General features: G+C 41.9%; 1 protein-coding gene across 2 annotated transcripts in view; it reads left to right on the top strand.

The window, feature by feature from the left end:
- The window catches only part of ARFGEF1 (ARF guanine nucleotide exchange factor 1), a 273,924-nt gene that overhangs the window by 196,300 nt on the left and 57,644 nt on the right, over positions 1 to 19,980 (top strand). For both annotated transcript variants that reach the window (XR_013277668.1, XM_077492840.1), the window contains exons 21-23: positions 6,482 to 6,640; positions 12,615 to 12,759; positions 18,043 to 18,133. Coding sequence is in view for 1 of the 2 variants with exons in the window: in XM_077492840.1 (XP_077348966.1) it covers positions 6,482 to 6,640; positions 12,615 to 12,759; positions 18,043 to 18,133 (395 nt within the window). In the remaining variant the exon portion in view is untranslated. The remainder of the gene's footprint in view (positions 1 to 6,481; positions 6,641 to 12,614; positions 12,760 to 18,042; positions 18,134 to 19,980) is intronic.

The raw sequence follows: 19,980 nt of genomic DNA, 5'->3' as shown, positions 1-19,980 counted from the left end.
TATGCATTGCAACACTTGCAGGGAACGGAGCACAGCACACATGGCATCGGGCGGAGGATACAGCCCGAAGACGCAGCAGGGGGACATCGCAGGATCCTGGTGATAAGCTAACTATACTGCACCAGAATTCTGCAATGTAATCCCGAGTGTGACTCAGGGTTACCGCTGATGATACTGAAATTTAACCCCGAGCCACATTCGGGATTACTGCCGGAGAGGTTAAAGTCCCATTGTGTAGTGAAACGCTCAAACAAAAAAAGGTAACACCCAGTGCAAATAAAATGTGTGCAAAGCGTGTACACGTGGTCATCCTCTGAAGAGGAAGGACCCTTGCCCTGATCCCCCAGGGTGCAAAGCTCCTGACAGGGACTGGGCTACTCACTGGTCCACTTGGCTGAAAACAGACGGACCCCTTTCTTTGGGTGGCCTGCTGAAAAACAATCCAACCCCAAGTACTAGGTGAGGCTCCCCCAATGGAAGACCCTATGGAAAGGTCAGAACCTGACGAGAAGGCCACATGCTCTCCCCCCAAGACTTTTAAGGCAGGCCCGAGGACCTACCCCCTACTAATCGGGGAGTGAGACAGTGCATACTAGTACTATAACAGATGGGAATAGTACTGTAACAAATAAGAATCCATTGGTACTGTAACAGATGGGAGCACGGCTCCCATGATCCCATTAATATCCCACTCCCACCTACTAATTTCCAACCTTGATATACAGACCTATTCAAATCTGAGACAAAGGGTGCTGCCACAAAGGAGGTGTCCACCACTGTGATAGAGAGGGAAGAAAGTATCTAAGTTGGTACAGATTAGCATTATTTGTTATGCTAATTAGAAATGAAACAGTCGAAATTGGAGTCTGAAATGTGACACATAACTTTCATTGTATGACTTTGATATAATCACGTCTTGATTAGAAAGAAAAAGTGTCTGGTTGGGTGATGAGCTCTGCTTACATGATGTGATATTCTGGTACTGTGGCAATATTTACACCTTATCACTTTGCTGTAATAACGGTTTCTACTGCTGAGGTACAATGGAGTCTAATTTGTACAATGTAATTACTGCCAGAGAGCCAAGGTAATTATTTTCCTTTTGTCCCAGGAGCACATCTTGCAGTTCTCCTTTTGCTAACGGTAATGTACGTCTATGCATAAATATTAGGAATTCAGGTTGTACTAAATCGAAATTGAACACAGAACAGTCTTAAAGGGGATGTGTAGTGTTTTTGTACTTAATTAAAGAAGAATTATCAATATCTTCTTTACATTATTCAGTCCACCATGGGGCAAAGTGCATGTAGTACTTTGACCTATCCCCCTAGTTGTAAAGCTAACATGGTGCCCCCCCCTCTTGGTGCACAGCCACCCAACACCACAGCTAGCAAGGAGACGTCTGCCTTGCGGGCATTTGTCTCTGGCTCCCAGCACTTGTCCGAGGCAAGCACCGGTGAGGGCAATGCAGGGGGAGATGAGGCATGTTGGCCACTTTTCTCTGACATTGCAGCTAGCTTTACAGGACCCCTAGGAAACACAGACTACTGCATCTACTTTTCTCCATGGGGAACTGAATAATGTAAAGCAAGGGTCTCCAAACTTACTAAACACAAGTTTACTGTCTTTCCAAATTTAGGGGGGCTGGACTGTGGCCAGTGGGAGTAGAAAATGCCCTAGCATCTGCGAGAGTAAACAATGTCCCATCATTGTTTTTAGTGGATGGAATGGTGCTCTATTGTTTGTATCAGTAGAAGGAATAGTGCTCTAATGTTGGTATCAGTGGGAAGAATAGTGCCCCACCACTGGTGTCAATTGTGCCCCACCACTGGTGTCAGTTGTGGATGGAGTAGGGCCTGAAGGACAGAATAGAGGCAACCACATATGGGCCAAGGGCCACAGTTTGGAGACCATTGGTGTAAATATTAGTGAAATTTTCATTTATTTGCTTTGTTGTGTTGATAAGATTATAATTTTTTTTACCTGGGGAAATATAAAATATTGCATATTAATATTTTGCATTCATTAGGTGCCTGTATATTTGCTTTCGCACCTAATACAGTTACCCAGGGTGTTTTTTGTTATGCAACGTTTAACTGAGCTTTAGACTACAGCAACTGGTTGATATTTATATAGTGTGCCCCAAGTCGCATGTCTCCTTCAGCACTGTTCAAGGTATGTGAGCATCCTCTAGATCAGGGATATGCAATTAGCGGACCTCCAGCTGTTGCAGAACTACAATTCCCATGAGGCATAGCAAGACTCTGATAGCCACAAGCATGACACCAAATGCAGAGGCATGATGGGATTTGTAGTTTTGCAACATCTGGAGGTCCACTAATTGCATATCCCTGCTCTAGATTTGTTTAGTGCTGCCTATTCGGCACTTTTTAAAAGACCATGTGGTCACTGACTTTCTAGTCTTGTGTGCCTCTAAAAAGCCATTGCTCATCTTAGCGCCTTTGCAATATCTCTCCTCTAAAAAAACAAAAAAAACAATTGGAGGACCTTCCAAGCTATAGATTCCAAAATCACTTTTCATTTGCTTGAGTACTTAGAACATTTTGCTATGATGTTCCACAATGAGTGTTCTATGCACTTCTTCCTATCAGCTTGCATATTGGTACCTTGTATATTAGAGTATTTAAGTGACTTATTTTATGAATAAGAGCAACAAAGCATCTCTCAAAGTGAACTAGATTTTATTTATTGTAGCCATTCAGACAGTGTATAAATGCAGTGACCTATAATAGTCAATCCAGAGTCAAAATACACTGTTTTAAAAATAGTTAACTGAAACCTGGTTAACATGGGCTATTTTTTTGCTTTCTTTTTAAAAGTATATAGTCCAAGGAGGACCATATATTATAAGGCTACTTTCACACTGAGGTGCTTTACAGGCGCTACAGCGCTAAAAATAGCACCTGACCTGTAAGCCCGAGTGCTTTCACACTGGAGCGGTGCGCTTGCAGTATGGTAAAAAAAAAGTCCTGCAAGCCTCATCTTTGCAACACTGCAGGAGTGGTATATACACCACTCCTAAAGCGCCGCCAAACCGCTGCTACAGTGGCGCTTTGCCTGCGGTTTTAACCCCTTTTCGGCCACTATCAGGGGGTAAAACTGCCCTCCTAGCGGGCGAATAGTGCCGCTAAAACGACGGTAAAGCGGCACTAAAAATAGCGCCACTTTACCGCCGACGCCTGCCCCAGTGTGAAAGTAGCCTAAGAGTAGGAATACATATTCAGGAGATTTTCAGAGTCGGCAGAGGTGAACTCCTGGAATTCATTGTTTATGGCAATTTAAAGTGCATTACATTTTGAAATAAGCAAAGAATCACAGAGCCAGCTGTAAAGTAAGATTAGTCAGAGTGTGTAAGGTATTGCAAAGAAGGCGAGATTTGTGGCCATTTTAAATGCAGCAGAAAATTGCTTGCCTGGATTATTCTACACATTGATTAGACCAAATAAACACTTGCAATTTTATTTGACATAGCCCATTACACTTCAAACATTTTGTCCTCCAGGGTAAAGTTATAAAATTAAAAGTAAAAAAAGTTTCTCTCTGTATTTCTTCAAAATGTATGTTTCATGAAAAGGAGACCATTTTAATCATAGTTTTCGTTGAAAAAATATAAAAAATTCTATTTTATTGGCAGATTTTATTTTAATTAAATAGTTATGGAAGCAATGGTGACTAATAGAGCAACAAACATTGGGCAGTACATTATGGCACTGCCCTGCAGATCCGCCATTGTTTCTTTTGGTGGGGGGTCATGTGAAAATCCTAGTGCTGCCCTGAGAATCCTAAAACTCTGCTGGCACTGTAAATGACAAAGGCAGCCTCCTGCATATTAAGCCCTTCCATTTCGCATTATTGGACATAGGTCCATAGCATCACTTCAACCGTCTCAGTATTTACCCTAGGTTTGGCCCGACCCCATACTTTTTACACTTTTTTTTTTTTTTTTTTCTCCCCAAAACCCACTGTATGAAATGATTGAGAATGCATATGATCAATACTGCACAACAATGGAAATGTGAAAGCATGGTTTTGACCTTCCTGGGCCACATTGGAAGAAGAGTTGTCTTGGGCCACACATAAAATACACCAACAATAAGGATAGCTGATGGGCAGATCACAAGTTAATGATCACTGATATAGATAATGTACCTATCTGAGTAATGAAACTTTTTTATTTCTATTTTTTATTGTAAAAGATGGCAGCATAAAACAAGTGTGATATTTGACACTGTTTTTGATAAAGGAATGTATCAATAATCTGGTTTGATGGATGTAGTAGCAATTCTCAATAAATTCTTAAGGTGCTTATCAGATATTTTGGTGTTAATTTTGCCCCTTGTGTGCTTCAACCTTGAAAAAAGTTGCTCACAAATATAGGTGCTGCCAAAAACTGAGGACAATAAGGTGTGATTGTGAATAGTGTGATATTTTTCTTTGGGAAGATAAAACTTTTATAAAAGTCCAGTAAAGAGACACTGTGAAATGTTTCTTTGTCCGCTTGTGTTTGTGAAGTGTAATCGCATTTTTAGAAAAAATTCCCCCCAAAAAATCAACATTTTTAGCTTTAGGATTTTGTGTGGGGCTGCATTCGTAGTTGTCTTGGACCGCAGGTTTGGACACCCCTGGTTTAGGACAATAAGCAAAATACGCATCTCCCACATCTATAAAGCAGGACAGGCTGCGCAAATAACACCCAAACCTGGGCATGCTGGATTCACTACAGAACTAATGAAGAATATAGATAGATCATGACCTCTTGATCAGATACAGTTTGACTCAATGATTTTACACCTAATGGCGAACACTGCACTATTGGGTGGGGTGATGAGACAAGGACTCTTTATTTGCTATTAAATTCCCCCCTACCAGACAATCCCTCTCAGTAAATGCAAGCCTTTTCAATTACATCACCCCTACCTCTACCCCCCCCCCCCATTTCCCCCTTTACTCTGGGTCCGAACTTTCACCTCTCTTACCCTCCTGCTTTATATGACCCTAGAAACCCTTCGGCTACACAGTTTTTCCTGCATAATGCATTCCTCACCAATCCTATCAATTCTTCACCAGTACCTTCAGGATATCCCTTCCCCTACTACTCATTCAACCCAGCAGGCTGAACAAAAAAAACCTGACAGCTCAGCCCGGAGCTGCTGTACTAACAATCTGACTTTAGTACAGAAATATCCCCTGCTGTTCTATTGTGTTCTGACAGGGGGATGCACCCCTTCCCTCAGCAGAACACTCCGGCCAATGGCTAAGAGCCCTGATTGGGAAGCAGTTGGCAGACCTTTTTCGGTCATGCCCATTCAACAGAAGTGTCTGACCAGCTGCAGTACTCATGGGCCGAATGTCTGCTGGTTTCTATTGAACTGGCCGATACAACCTGACTCGGCTCTTGTGTACTAGGCTTTAGAGTTATCAGGAATAGTAAAATCCATCTGCACCAGTACCCTGGACCGACCCTAGAACACACCAGCAGAGCATTTTTTCTGGAACAATAATAGGAGTTTTGTTCCCATGCTGCAAATTATGCCAGTTTGGAAATGGTGTTCAAAGAGAGCATTTTTAAATTTGTAATGATAATACCATTATGTCTGTTTTATCCAATTTTGGTATCTCTGTACATACTAATCTCTGGTCAATCAACATTTAAATGTCATGTGCTCATCTTTTCTATATTTATTTTTTTTGGACCTAGGAAAAATCCAAATAAAAACTATAGGCTCTATGCACACTAGCTTTAAAAAAAACACTCCTAGCAGCAGCTTTTAGCATTTCGTTTCTGCTTCTAGAGGTAAATAGTGTCATCCTATGTGTCCATTCACACTATTTTAGTCTGGAAGTGTTTTTAAAGCTTCAGCTTCTAGGAGCAGAAAAAACTTTTTTTTTTTTTTAAAGTGATTTGCCATCAAAAAAAAAAGCTGAATGCTCCTAACTGCTGCTAAAAGCTGTCACATAAACACTATTATGAGCATTTTTTCTTCCAGTATTTTTTTTTTTAAGCTTATAGTGTGCATGAAGCCTTTATAGAATTTTTTTTTCTTTTTTTTTTTCTTTTACATATACAGGTTAATGTATTTCTGAATGCAGAAAAGAAATAAATTAAATGCATGATTCATATTTTCAGTGGATTTCACTACCACTTATTACCAGGAATGTTAGGAGGAATATTTTAAAGTTTGATGGTTGGGTTTAGAAGCCAAACAATTTTCATCGCCTTGTTTTTAGGATCAGAAATAAAGTGGTTAGTTTTAACATATTCTATGAAATGTTACAATGGCTTTTTTAGACAGTGGGAGTTGAATTATTTATTCTGACGACACATTTCTCCAACTGTTCTCTCTGATTTTTTTTTTACCCCATCAGTCATCCAAAAAACAACTTCTGCCATTTTACGAAAGTAAGAAATATGCTGTATTCTTTGGACTATGTGCTAAAATTATCCTTCTATGTCTTTCAGCTTGAACGAGATGCTTATGTACAGGCACTAGCAAGGTTTACATTATTAACTGTAAACTCTGGAATTACGGAAATGAAACAGAAGAACATAGATACCATCAAAACTCTCATCACTGTGGCTCACACAGATGGAAACTACTTGGGTAGCTCATGGCATGAGGTACTGTCTTCCAGCTGGTCTGTTTGCTATGTCAAGGACAAAAATAATGAGAATAGTGGTGACATTGTTTGTTTCTGATATGTGCTGTATATAAATGATTAAGAAGCACATATTAATAACAATTGTATATACACTGAAGATCAAAATTAGAGAACAATTTATGACCATTAGATTTTTTCAGAAATAATGTAATCTTCCTTGCTCAATATTTGTTGTGACTATACCATGCTAATAGAACAGTATTTTTTGAACTAACCAAGGCACTTCAACCAAAAAAAAATGATTTTGTAGAAACAGGTTACAACAATTAGTAAGAAGTGTACAGGTCCTTGCTTTGGATGACTTCAGCACATCTGCGGCCACATGACATCACTAGTCTCTCCGACTGCTCTGGTGTGATTTTGTTCCGCTCTTCCAGTCTTTCACAGTTTGGTGACTGTAGTGGGTTTCTTGGCCATAACTTTGTCGCCAAGGATTTTCCAGAAGATTTTCAATTGGGTTTAGATGAGGACTCTAGGCTGTCCTTTTTATTATTTCAATGTTTTCAGCTTCAAGGAACTGCTTTACCTGTTTTTTCTGTGTGACAGGGCATTGTCGTGCATAAAAGTTGCTTGCTGATTGCGTGAGGAACACAGGGAAGGAACCATGTGTTGTCAAAGAAGGTTCTGATAAACATTTGCTTGCATTCACTCTGCCATATAGCTGTATAAGAGGCCCAACTTCTGCTGCAGAAAAAAAATCCCCCAAATCACGACGCTTCCCATTCCACCTTTCACTGACTTCTTTAGACACTTTTTGGGTTCAGCCCCTCCTCAGTTTGATGACAAAACATAATGTCTCCCATCGGACCCAAATAAAGCAAACTTGCTTTCATCACTAGAGTGAACTTCTCCTCTGTCCACACAACATGCTCCGCAGCAAAGGTTAGTCTAGCCCAGTGGTTCTCAACCCTTCTAGTGCTGTGACCCTTTAATAAAAAATTTTATAATATTTTTGTAGCGTGGGTCGTCAGCACCCAAGGCAAGACAAGTAATTTGCGCCCCTAATCCAGGGATATTTAGCACTCCCCGAGTCCCTTCCACTCGTACAGTATTAAAACCTCTTATGGTACATTTTAGGATGTACCACTCTTTCTCTTTGTTCTCCTTTTATTTCCCTTTTGTCTCTCTCTACCCTAATTTCTTTTTTATTTATTTTTTGTTCTTCCCCCTCTTTTCCTCTCCCCTCCATGTATTTTCTATTTTTATTCCTTCTCTTACTCCTTGGTGGGCAGTTGGCATGAGTGGCAATGCTGGGGGAGTTCTGATCAGCCAGCTTAGGTGCTCTTGATCAAGGTAATCTGCTGATCTGAGAACTGTAGCGGCGACTTTTAATAGCAACTATAATCACAGGTAGTGTTACTCAGGAGATGGGGTCTCCTCCAGCCCCTCCCACTTCACATTCCTCTTTAGTCAGCTGACTTCTAGTCTCTGCCACCCAGCCATGCCGTGGAACTGAATGGGTGGCCGCAAAGCGACTGAGTGGGCAGCCACGGACTCCAGGGAAAGCCCTGCTGGGTGAACGCAAAAAGGCTGGGAGAGTGGTGCGGGCTTCAGGAACAGCCCAGGATTCAGTGACCCCCTAGCAAATCATCACTCGACTCCTGAGGGGGTCCCAACCCCAGGTTGAGAACCACTGTGCCAGCCTTTTGCTAATGTGAGGTTTGTTCACTGCAGAGTGGGCTTTCAGTCCAAATTCTCTGAGACGAGACACTGTATGATAAGACAGAGCCATACTTTGTAAGCGCTGAACTTGCGAGCAATCACAGCTGCAGTGTTGAACCCATTGTGATTCTCCGTATTAACCTGTCCTCTCTTGAATTTGTCTTTCGTGGGTGACCAGCCTTCTTGAAGGACTTGAATGAATTTGTGACGTTGTAAAGATGCAATATTCTAGAAATCACAGATTTGAAACAACAAACTTCTCTTGCTATGACTGAAAGCAGTGGCGGCTGATGCTCAAAATATTTTTGGGGGGTGCAAGCCTCTGTGATTCCCCCCCCCCGCTTACCTTATCCTGGTGGCGGGTCAAGCAGCGGGTAACAGTGGCGAGTTCCTGTGTCCTCCATGGTTCCCTGTCCCCCCGTGTGTTCTTCCATTCCATTAGGTGTCCAATCACGGTGCCTGGCCCTTCAGCCAATCAGGTGACGGGTATTACATCCATGCCTCCTGGTTGGCTGAGAGGTGGTTCAGTGTTAGAAAAGAAAATATTCATTTGCTTTGCTATCACACCTGGGTGGACTGCGAGCGCAATGCTCTGTGCTCGTAGTCCACCGTTTTTGAAGCCTATTAGAGCCTAATCAGGTGCGTCAAAAAAACACCCCCGTCCCTGGAATTCAGGCATCGAAAAAGGGGCCGGACACCTGAATAGGCAGTGGCTACAGCGGCCATGGATAGATTCATCCAATGCATGAATCTATCCATTCTACACAGGGGGGGGGGGGGGGGTGACAGAGCAGACGGCGCCCGTGCACCCTTAATGGACACATCGCCACTGGCTGAAAGGGTTATGCCATTGGCCTTCATCTGGACAACCTCCTGCCGGAGGGTTTCAGTCACTTTAAAACGGCTCCCAGTCAGTGAAAACTGGAAAGTTAGGCTGCCAATTAAATACTGTTTGTCAGATAATTAAAGAAATTAGCACAAGGTGCCAGATTAACACCAATAACTAGGAGGTATATGAAAGTGTTCTCTAATTTTGATCAATGTCCTTTTTCAAATCTCTTAAGTTTTTTATTCTGTGCGTCAAAATATGTTTAACTCATGAACTATGCTTAACAAAACTGCTCTTTTACTCCAGTTTAGATAATTGCAAAAAGAACTAAGCAGTGACCTTGAAATTAGGTAATTGTAGGTTGTTCTCTAATTTTGATCTCCAGTGTATGTCCCATTGGCAACTCTTAATATTTCTTTAAAAAGTACTTATGCGCTACTAGAAATGTTGACGATTAAAGTAGTGTAAATCAAAGTGTAAATAGCTGCTAAACTTCCAAAGTGTCACCAACACCAATAGATATGTAAATAGTAGAGTGAAGCAGCACTATAAACTATAACCAAAGCTAAAACAATATAAAGTGCTATATCCAAATATAAAAATTAAGTGCTAATGCAATAAACAGATCCTATGTCAATGTCCAAAAGTGCAATTGTATATCTTCAAAAATAGTCCAATGACAATAGAAAAAAATGTGCATCAAATGTCACCATGATTGAAAGTCTCTTCAATTGTGCAAAATAGATGCAAATGAAGGAGGGGGAGTGAGGGAGAAAGTGTGTCCAAGTGCAAATTAGCAGGATAGGATGTGATAATAGCCTGTAGATAACCTTCAACAATCCACACCCAGTGTGTTCTAGCCTCTCACCTCAGGGATAGACCCCAATGGGTCTAGTCATGCATCAAGATGTTGGACCCTGGAGAACTATGCTGTCTTCCTCCTTCAATAGAAATATCCCAGCTGGATAAGGAACAACTGCAGCCTCAAGGGATGGATAGACGAACCACGTTCCACAAAAAACTCTTCCGATATCTCCAGATCCAGGGTGTTGCATAAAGGATAAAAGCGCCTCCATAGTTTAGTAGTTTAAAACATTGTATGTCTTTTTTAAAAATAGACAAAATAACATTTAAAAAATGGCAAAGCCAGCAGCATACATGAAAAAGCGTGTCAAACACAAAGACTTCCGGTCTTGTGACCGGAAGTGACGCCACCCAGCTCCTCCCACCCGAGGCCGTCTCTCTCCTCCTGACTGATGTCAGCGGGCTCCACTGCATATTTCAGGCTGAGAGAGGACAGAAGCAGCGGGTCAATGAATGCAGATCAGCGCCCTGTAAACAAGGTATATACAGCATTATTTTCATAAAGCACAGTCACAAGGGGCCATTACAGTAACAAAAAAGGATTATGAAAAATTACATTGATGGGTTAACAACCATTTTAAGCTGTGAAGGGCAAGTGCAGACTGGTACAGAACCCACTCACACTTCGGTAGCAAATGATGCAAGTCTAAAAAGGAGGGTGGCACACAGCTAGTATCATCCAAAAGAAACTTTCAGACTGCTCAAACAAAACATGTCTCTGCCATGTGTTGTGTCTGAGCAGTCTCGATGCCCCGACCACCATCAGAAGTAGACTCCCCCCCACCCTCCCTTACATCACAGTGCACCTCCCCCCCCCCCCTGCCTTATGCCACTGTCAGAAATAAGCAGGGGGAGCTGAGGTACAAAGTGCAGGGTCTGGACAGGGACCAGAGGAGGACTTTAGTCAGCTACCAGAGTCTGCTGAATGCTTTGACTGGGGAGGTGGAGATGAGGGGTGCTGCGGCTGCACAGATAGGCAAAGCATCTGTAGGAGGAATTCCGTCCTCTCTTCTGCTGACTTCTAGCGGGGGGGGGGGGGGCAGAGACTAGGCTCCCTGCGGCTGCACGAAGAGCAGGTTCTGATGGAGGAGTACTGTCCTTCACTCTGCTGCTGAGATGAGGTGGTAATTGGAGATGAGGAGGGTGCCATAGCTGTAAAAGAGGTGCGGGGACCACATGAAATAGCCTGGCTGGCCGGATGAATTCGGCCTGTGGGCCTTGTGTTTGACAAACGTGACATACACTGTTAGAAATATTTACATTAGAGAAAAATGTTCCATCCTTCTCCTTTGCACTTTCTCGTAACTGCAGTCAAACATGAACTTCGATCTGATCTCACTGATGATTAGAAAACGACAAACATTCTTACAACAAAAAAATGCCAAACGGAAATTCTACTTCCGTATACCTAGCTTTAAAACTGGAGACAGAATATTGTTATCAATCATAAAGGCTTTATCTGTGAGGTATGATAAGCAGAGCACACTTTATGTCAAGTGCAGTTGTAGCTGCACCATGTACATTCAATCTTCACTATATGGCCACTGACTTTGGAGTGCTGGTGGCATCAGTTTGAAATTATTCTGAGATCATTCAGAATTCATTGCCAGGTGCATTCGATGTGGAGTTGACTTCCTTCTGACCTGCTTTTGACCCTCCATGCGGGTTTTGCATACTTATAGACAGGAAGTAAACAAAAGTCTGTCGACACAAGCCTTATTGCCCAGCTAGAATCGCCATTCGGCATCTAAAACTTCTCAGATCACTTAGCGTCTCTGCTGCATGCACTGGTTCCACCTGCAGCATCACTAGTGAATCCTTCAGGGCATCAGGAACATTCTCATGACAAAATGACCAGTGAGTGCAACAGGGAGATGGGAGGCATCTAACACACTGACACACTGAAGTTGTTGAATGCTGAGGATCCTAGAAGCAATTCTATCCGTGCAAGAACATAAATATTTGGTACTGGTAAGTACTATTAGACATGTATAAAGTAAACCCGCACATTTTTTTTACAAAAAAACCTGCAAGGCAAAGGCATAATGAGCTAGTATACAGCGCATACTAGCTCATTATGAAATACTCACCTTAGAACGAGGCGCCGCTATCTCACCCAATCTACGCCGAGGGAGCTGACATGTTGCCTCAGCGTGTTTTCCGGGTATCGCACGGGAGTCTTTTTCCCGGCAAGGTCTGGCAGTCCTCCCAGACCTTCAGCCGGGTCTTATCTGCGCATTTGCCGCATGACGTCAGCGGCTGCATAAAAAGTAAATATCTCCTAAACCGTACAGATATTAATTTTACCTACAGGGAAGCCTTATTATAGGCTTCACTGTAGGTAAAAGTGAAAAAAAAAAAAAATACTATACAACCACTTTAAAGAGATATTGCTAGGATTAATGTATCCCTAACAGCTTTCCTTCAAACCATGATATACCATAGCTTGTTATTTAGGTTGCACTTGGTGCACAGGTTGATTTTACTAACTAAAATTTTGCTCTGTGAGTGTGCATTACAGCTATGCAATTAGCATTTATCATGTGGCTATAGAATATTTTTTTTCTTTACAAAACAGATCTTGAAGTGCATCAGTCAGCTGGAACTTGCACAGTTAATAGGCACTGGAGTGAAGCCTCGCTACATCTCTGGGACAGTAAGGAATAGAGAAGGGTCATTCACTGGAACCAAAGACCAGGCATCTGATGAGTTTGTTAGTCTTGGTTAGTAAGCTGATTCATCATTTTTTTCTATTTATACAGCTTTGATGTTTTGTTCTTGCTTTCCTGACTATGTGGAATCTCATAAGCTTTAATATGATGTTTAATTTCAGAAGTAATGTTCAATATTTTTAAATGTGCAGCTTTCATTTAAAGAGGAACTTCATCCCAAGTAAGTCCAGAGGCCTTCTTGGGACCTAACCACCTGAGGTTAGGTTCTCCTCCTGTGGGCTGATTAAACAGCCTTTTGAGGAAGTTATCTGCAGTTTGCTTCCTTGTTTCCCTTTTTTGGTGAATGTTCTTAGCTGTTTTGCTAAGGTTCCTACCCCTCACTCTACAGCTGTGGATATTTCTGTTGACCATGGCTGATCAGATGATTCTTAGCCATAATCTGAATCAAGGTTAGGCAGATCATGCAGTGTTAGTCTTTAAGGCCCCAGAAACACTTATAGGCTTTCTTCTCATACATCATGGGACACAGAGCCTAAGTAATAACTTAATGGGTTATGGTCCAGGTGATGGACACTGGTATACCCAATACAGGAAGTTCACTCCTCTATATAACCCATCCTCCTTCCAGGAGTACCTCCATTTTTTTTCACCAGTGTCTAAGGTGTTGGTCATGAGTGAAGATGTGCTCTGAGGAGCTCCAGGAGGGATCCATGTGGATTTAAATAACCTCCACACACCGGATCCATCCAAGCCACTAAGGCCAAAGTAGATGGTACCCGGGCCTCGCAAGAAGAACAAGGTTTTGCCTGTAAGCCTCTTTTGCGGGCTGTACCCCAGGACTCTTTTTGGTCATGCTACATTACCTAAAGTTGATCTTGATGGGTGCTATACAGGTCCAAAAGCGTGGAACCCCTTTAATAGGGACCCAAATCTGCTGAAAGGAAAATCCTTCAGACCAGTTATCTGGAAAGTGGTACAACAGATGCCAACCTTTCAGGCTGGAGAGCAGTACTAGATAAGACTGTCCAGGGACAGTGGTCAAGAACCGAAAGAGCCTTGCCCATCAACATCCTAGAGATTCGGGCAGTGCGTCTGGACTTCCAGGTTAAGGGATTGTCCTGTCAGGATCCAATCTGACAGTGCTACAGCTTTGGCCTACATGAATCACCAAGGGAGCACCAAAAGTCTCTCAGAGCAGAGAGAGTTGAACCATATTCTAACATGGGCAGAAAGGAATGTTCTATCAGCAGTCTTCATTCCGGGAGTAGAGAATTCACAGGCAGACTACTTGAGTCACAAGCAGTTATTCCCGGGGGAATTGTCTCTTCACCCCATTTTTCGGGCTGTTTGCCAAAGATGGGGGACTCCAGATGTAGATCTTCTAGCTTCCAGATTGGTTAGTCAAATTTGTGTCTAGGACAAGGGATCCACTTGCATGCAGAACAGATGCATTGGTGATCCCGTGGGATCAGTTCTCACTGATCTATGCACCCCCCTATTCAATTGCTGACACGACAACTTTGCAGGCTCAAGCTGGAAAGAAAGCCGGTAATTCTGGTAACACCAGCATGGCCCAGAAGGTCATGGTATACAGAAATCGTAAAGATGGCAGTGGAGGATCCATGGTCCCCTCCACTAAGGCCAGACCTGCTCTCACAGAGGCCGATATTCTATACTATTTTACGAATGCTAAATTTAACGGCTTGGCTATTGAAACCCACATTCTGAAGAAACGTGGGCTTTCCGGGTCAGTTATCTCTACTTTGATTAATGCAAGGAAACCAGCTTCCAGAACTATATATTTATAGAGTTTGGAGGGCTTATGGTTCCTGGTGTGAATCCAAGAGTTGGCACTCTCGGGGGTATATCATAGGCAGAATTCTTGCCTTTCTACAATTAGGGGTAGAGATGAAGTTGGCCTTGAGTACTATTAAGGGCCAAGTCTCAGTCTTATTGATTTTATTTCAAAGACCGCTTGCTATGCAATCTGTAGTCCTGGGTTTTATGTAAGGCGTGATGTGGATTAATCCGCCAGTTAAATCGCCTTTGAGCCCTTGGGACTTGAACTTAGTTTTGTCAGTGTTACAAAAACAGCCATTTGAACAGATACAGCATATTCCCTTAGTCCTTATGACAAGGAAGCTAGTGTTCTTGGTTGCTCAAGGAAGTTTTCGGAATTGGCTGCTCTTTCGTGTAAAGAGCCATACTTGATTATTCACGAGGACAGAGTGGTGTTACTCCCTCATCAAGATTTTTTGCCAAAAGTGATCTCAGATTTTCACCTGAACCAAGATATTGTCCTCCCATAGTTTCTTCCAAAACCATGTTCCAGGGGCGCGAAGTCACTACGTTGTCTTGATGTGGTGAGAGCAGTGAAAATCTATTTAAAGACAACTGCTCAGATTAGAAAGACTGATTTCTTATTCTGGCAGAGGATCCTAAGAAAGGACAGGCAGCATTGAAAGCCACTGTTGCCAAGTTGATTCGGCAAGTTATAATTCAGACTTATGATTTAAGGGGAAAGATTCCTCCTTTTCAAGTCACTCTACCAAGTTGGTTAGTGCATCACCAGGCCTCCATGGCTCAGATCTGCAACTGCATCTGCAACTTGGTCTTCAGTACATACATTCACAAAATTTTATCAGGTGGATGTAAGGAGGTATGAGGATATTGCCTTCGGGTGCAGTGTGCTGCAGGCAGCAGTATAAGGCCTCAAGTCTGGCGGTTCCGTACGGGTTGTCTCGCCCTCCCCTCAAATAGCATTGCTATGGGACGTCCGATTAAGTTATTACTTGGGCTCTGTGTCCCATGATGCACGATAAAAAAAAAAAGGATTTTATAACAGCTTGCCTGTAAAATCCTTTTCTTTGAGTACATCAAGGGACACAGAGGCCCCTCCTCTTTTATGGGGTTTAAGTATATTGCTTTGCTACAAAAACTGAGGTCCTCCAGGAAGGAGGAGGTGTTATATAGGGGAGTGAACTTCATGTATTGGGTATACCAGTGTCCATCACCTGAAGGTGGCCCATAACCCTGTAAGTTTTTACTTAAGGCTCATACACACTATCAGATTTTCTGCTGATTTTTTTCCTTCAGATTTACCAAAACCATATAATATGAGGTCAAACCTTAGGAGTTTCAATTTGTATGCAATCAGGCAGGCCCTTGCACTACATGGTTTTGGTAAATCTGAAGACAAAAATCGGCAGAAAATCGGATAGTGTGTATGGTGCTTTAGGCTCTGTGTCCCATGATGTAAACTGTTATAAAAATCCTATTTTTTTTTAATTTTTTATTTTATTTTTTGTGGATGAGTCTTGCTCATTCTTCTGCTCTTCTGGTGAATGAATGAAATACTTGTATAGTGCACAATGCAAACTAAATCGCCTCTGGTGTAGACCATCAACCCTGCCACCTATGTAGGGGTACTGCTTGTGCACTGTACCTGCCTTTCTTAGTTATTTGTTTGGCTATCCTATGGAATATTAAACGGAATTTCTCCCTGGATATTTTGTGTGAGATGGGTTGTCTGGCCAGGTAATTTCATTCTTTTGCTGGTACCTTCCATCCTTGGATTCCAAGGGTTGGCGGTGTAAAGCCTAGTACACACAATCAGAAAATAGGATAAAAAAATACCACAATCGTATGATAATCTGATTGTTCGTATACAGCTTTCGAGAGTCGATTACTGAAGTTCATCTGAAATTATCTGAAGAGACAAACAAAAAAAATTTGACAATTTTTGTTTAATCAGTACAGTTTTTTTGTCCAAAAATACAATACGAATGCAATACATTACCTCACTTCTGAAGTTGTTTTCTGCAGTACGAGAAATTTTGTAAATCAAGTAACCTCTTGCTTTTTTAGATATGAGATTAGCATGCAAAGAAAAAAAAATGAACAATCATACATTCGATCTTCTCATTGTGTGTATGAGGCTTAAGCCTTTTGCTTGTAGTTTGGCTGATCTCCTCCTTTAAGGCCTTTGTTCCTTCTGAGGGCCTGTTGTCTTGGGAATATTCCCCAGAGATTTTTTTTTTTTGTTGAACATATTGCATAGTTGGTCTATTTCTTTCTTATCAGAAAGTTGCAATGATCCACCTGTTTTGGCATTTATTTTTTATAGCACCTTGTTGTGCTCCTTCAGGCTCCTCTTTTTCCCTTTTGGTGGTGATCTCTTATCCTTTTTTGAGTAAAGCCCCATACACACCGTCAGATTTTCTGCTGATTCTTTCCTTCAGATTTACCAAAACCATGTAATGCAAGGGTCTGCCTGATTGCATACAAATTGAAACCCTAAGGTTTGACCTCATATTATATGCTTTTGGTAAATCTGAAGGAAAAAATCAGCAGAAAAACTGATGGTGGGTATGGGGCTTTATAGGTTGGTCCTCTGCGGTTGTTGGCATATTCATCACTTGCCAACAACCATTTCAAACAGGGGTCCTTCTGGTAGTCCTGTGTTACAGACCGTTGCCTACCTCTTAGTTTGACTCCTTTTGGTTGTCCAGAATGTTTCTGCATTCCTGTGTCCCTGCATTGAGGGACACAGGTCCCACCCTCTGTTTTATGTTGGCCCTATATATTTTCAAAACTGAGCCATTCTAGGTAGAGGGGGCTGGCTTACAATCTTTGTTTGCCAGTGTCCCAACCTTCTGTATAAAAAAGACAGCAGTGTAACTCAACAATTTCTGAATTCCTGTGGCCTTCAATGAACTCAAACCAAAAAAATGTTTTGGCAATTACAAAAATCTCATTAATTATTCACAGTGCTGTAGAGACCTAACACCACTCAGTTTGGGTTTAGCATTTTTTTTATCACGATGGGAAAAAAAAAGTGGGGCTTCCAGAGAAAGCTGGAACAAATGTTTTTATAATGACTTGTAAAATGATTGCTTCCTGGTTATAAATAGGCCTCAAAAAGTCCACTCACTGGGGGGTTGATTTATTAAGGTGTAGAGACTGCTCACCTAGAAAAATGAATGTTCATTTAGCTTTGTGAACAATGTGAAGCTGTGGTAACTTCAATCATCGAATCATGCAAGTGCGCAAATCCGTCTTTCATTTCCCTCGGATGATTAGGTGTTCCAAGTGAAGATAGCTCCTTGTTTAGTAATCTAAGCGAACGTTCACTTTTCAATTCTTTTAGCAAATCAAACCCTGAAATGTTCCAGCTCAGATTTGGTTTTAGGCCCCCATAGCCGCAAGGCAAGACTAATAAAACTAAGCTGTGGTAGAAGTGCTACCCATTTGTCATGTTGTCTGTGTACTTGGTAAGAATCCCAGGCTTTGCAATAACTATCTCTGCCTATTTCCATTTATCTGGATTAATAGTTGGAGGGAACATGGACTGGAAGCAAATAGCAAGTATACAGGAATCCATAGGAGAGACCAGTTCCCAGAGTGTTGTGGTAGCTGTTGACAGGTATGTATGATATGGTTTGATTTTTCTCTAGTTCTGTAGTTTGATTTGTTGGCTCTAACAGTTAATATATAGAAAAATTGTACAATAAAGAGGAGAATATTGCTGCATAATCCTGAATAGAACCTAAAATGGGGTGCTGGACAATACAGATATATCCATAGACAGTCAAAACTATCTGTGCAGATTTGACCTGTTATGGTAATGGCGACTTCTTGAAAAAAAGGGTATTTACATTACATCACTTCCATTAAAAAGTGGATATTTCTCATTTAAAGAAAACTTGTACGCTGCCATTGCTGATTTTAGGATTTCAGGAAATCCTAGTTACCTTGTTTTCAGGCTAAGAGACTTCATATTTCTGTTTTAGCTTGTCAAGCTGCATAGTGGTTTTAGGTCAGTGTTTAAGACCGCATTGATCACTGTGACAGCCAGGAAACTAGTATTTCCAAAGCAGGTCAGCCATATCGGTCTCCATATATCTTGTAGTCCAGGGACAGAGGGTAGCGCTATGAAGGCTGTTGCTTTTTATACATTGGAGAGTTGCATCTGAGGTGTTTGGTTTTTATCCCATCACAATATTATAGCGTCAGGAGTGCAACAGTGTCAGTTCACCCAAAACGGATATTTCAGTTTTTTGTAGCTGCTGGAGAGTTAAATCACCTGACAGTTTCCTTTATCCTTTTGGGATTGGTACTGAGATATGTGGACTTGAGTTTCTGAGTCTGCATAAATGTTGTGGCAATTATGAGAGGTTTCCTATAGTCATTTTATATTATGAAGGATTCAACAGGAGGGTGGAACTGTGGGGAAAAAAAAAAAAACATTACAGGTGTACTGGAATGAAGTCTGCAGTAGCTATAGTATTTGCTCTGTGGGGGAGATATTTAGGGCCCGTTCATACCTGCATGTGCAGTTAGCTACGTTTTTCACAATGGATAAATGCAGGTAACTGCAATGGTGCATAGAAAACAATAGATTTCTGTGTGACATATTTATTCCAAAATGCAGTGTTTCTGTGTTAGAGATGTGCGATATTATGCAACATGTTTTGGATTGCCCTACATGTCACCACACAGCAAGTGCACCATACTGCTGTGCCGTAACATGAATGAACTGTCACTTTGTGCACATCAAATAAAGTTGATACGAAAAATACAAAACTATGTAATGCACTTAAACTCGCACCACACTGCCCTCTAAACTGATGTGTTTTAGTGTGCGGAGCAGTGTAAACGGGCCCTAAGTGGGCTTAAAAGAGGGAGAAAAATTCACTAGTAATGTTCTAGCAAGCAGGATGTTGGATATCAATGTAGAGTGTGCAGAGTCAGACTTGGGGCAAATGGGTGATTTGCAAGAATACGTGTACTACGTTATGTATGTCCCACTGGTGCACTCCCTCCCGCCAGGCTATAACTGAGTTAGTTTTTTTTGGGGGGGTGGAGCAAGTAGCGATTTTTATCGGTTCCCACTTCCACAGTCCTCGTCTAGGCAGGGATGGTGTTCATTGTGTTGCCCCCTTCCGCAGCCTCCTGGGTCACATCAAATTTCCCAAGAGGCTATGATAATTCACAAAGCACTGTGCAAGCTTGCACATGCACGGTGGGATGCCAGCTGTGGTTCCTCAGGAATCCACAGCCAGCCCCTGTGTCCAGGCACCTGGAACCTGCATCAAAAGGAAGAACAGGTTGCAGGAGGACAGCGCTAAACCTAAGGCACTGGTAAGAACCTGAAGCAAGGAGAGGGAAAAAATGGTGCAGATCTCTGGTGTAGTAAAAGAATCTAAGGGCTTTATTAAATATAACATTGTATACTCACAAAATAAAATGTGAATGCTTATAGTCCACGAT

This window comes from Lithobates pipiens, unplaced genomic scaffold (assembly GCF_037356315.1).
Source record: "Lithobates pipiens isolate NorthernLeopardFrog02 unplaced genomic scaffold, aLitPip1_a1.2 Scaffold_19, whole genome shotgun sequence".
NCBI classification, from domain to species: Eukaryota; Metazoa; Chordata; class Amphibia; order Anura; family Ranidae; genus Lithobates; species Lithobates pipiens.
This window is presented reverse-complemented; position numbering and strand designations above follow the sequence as displayed.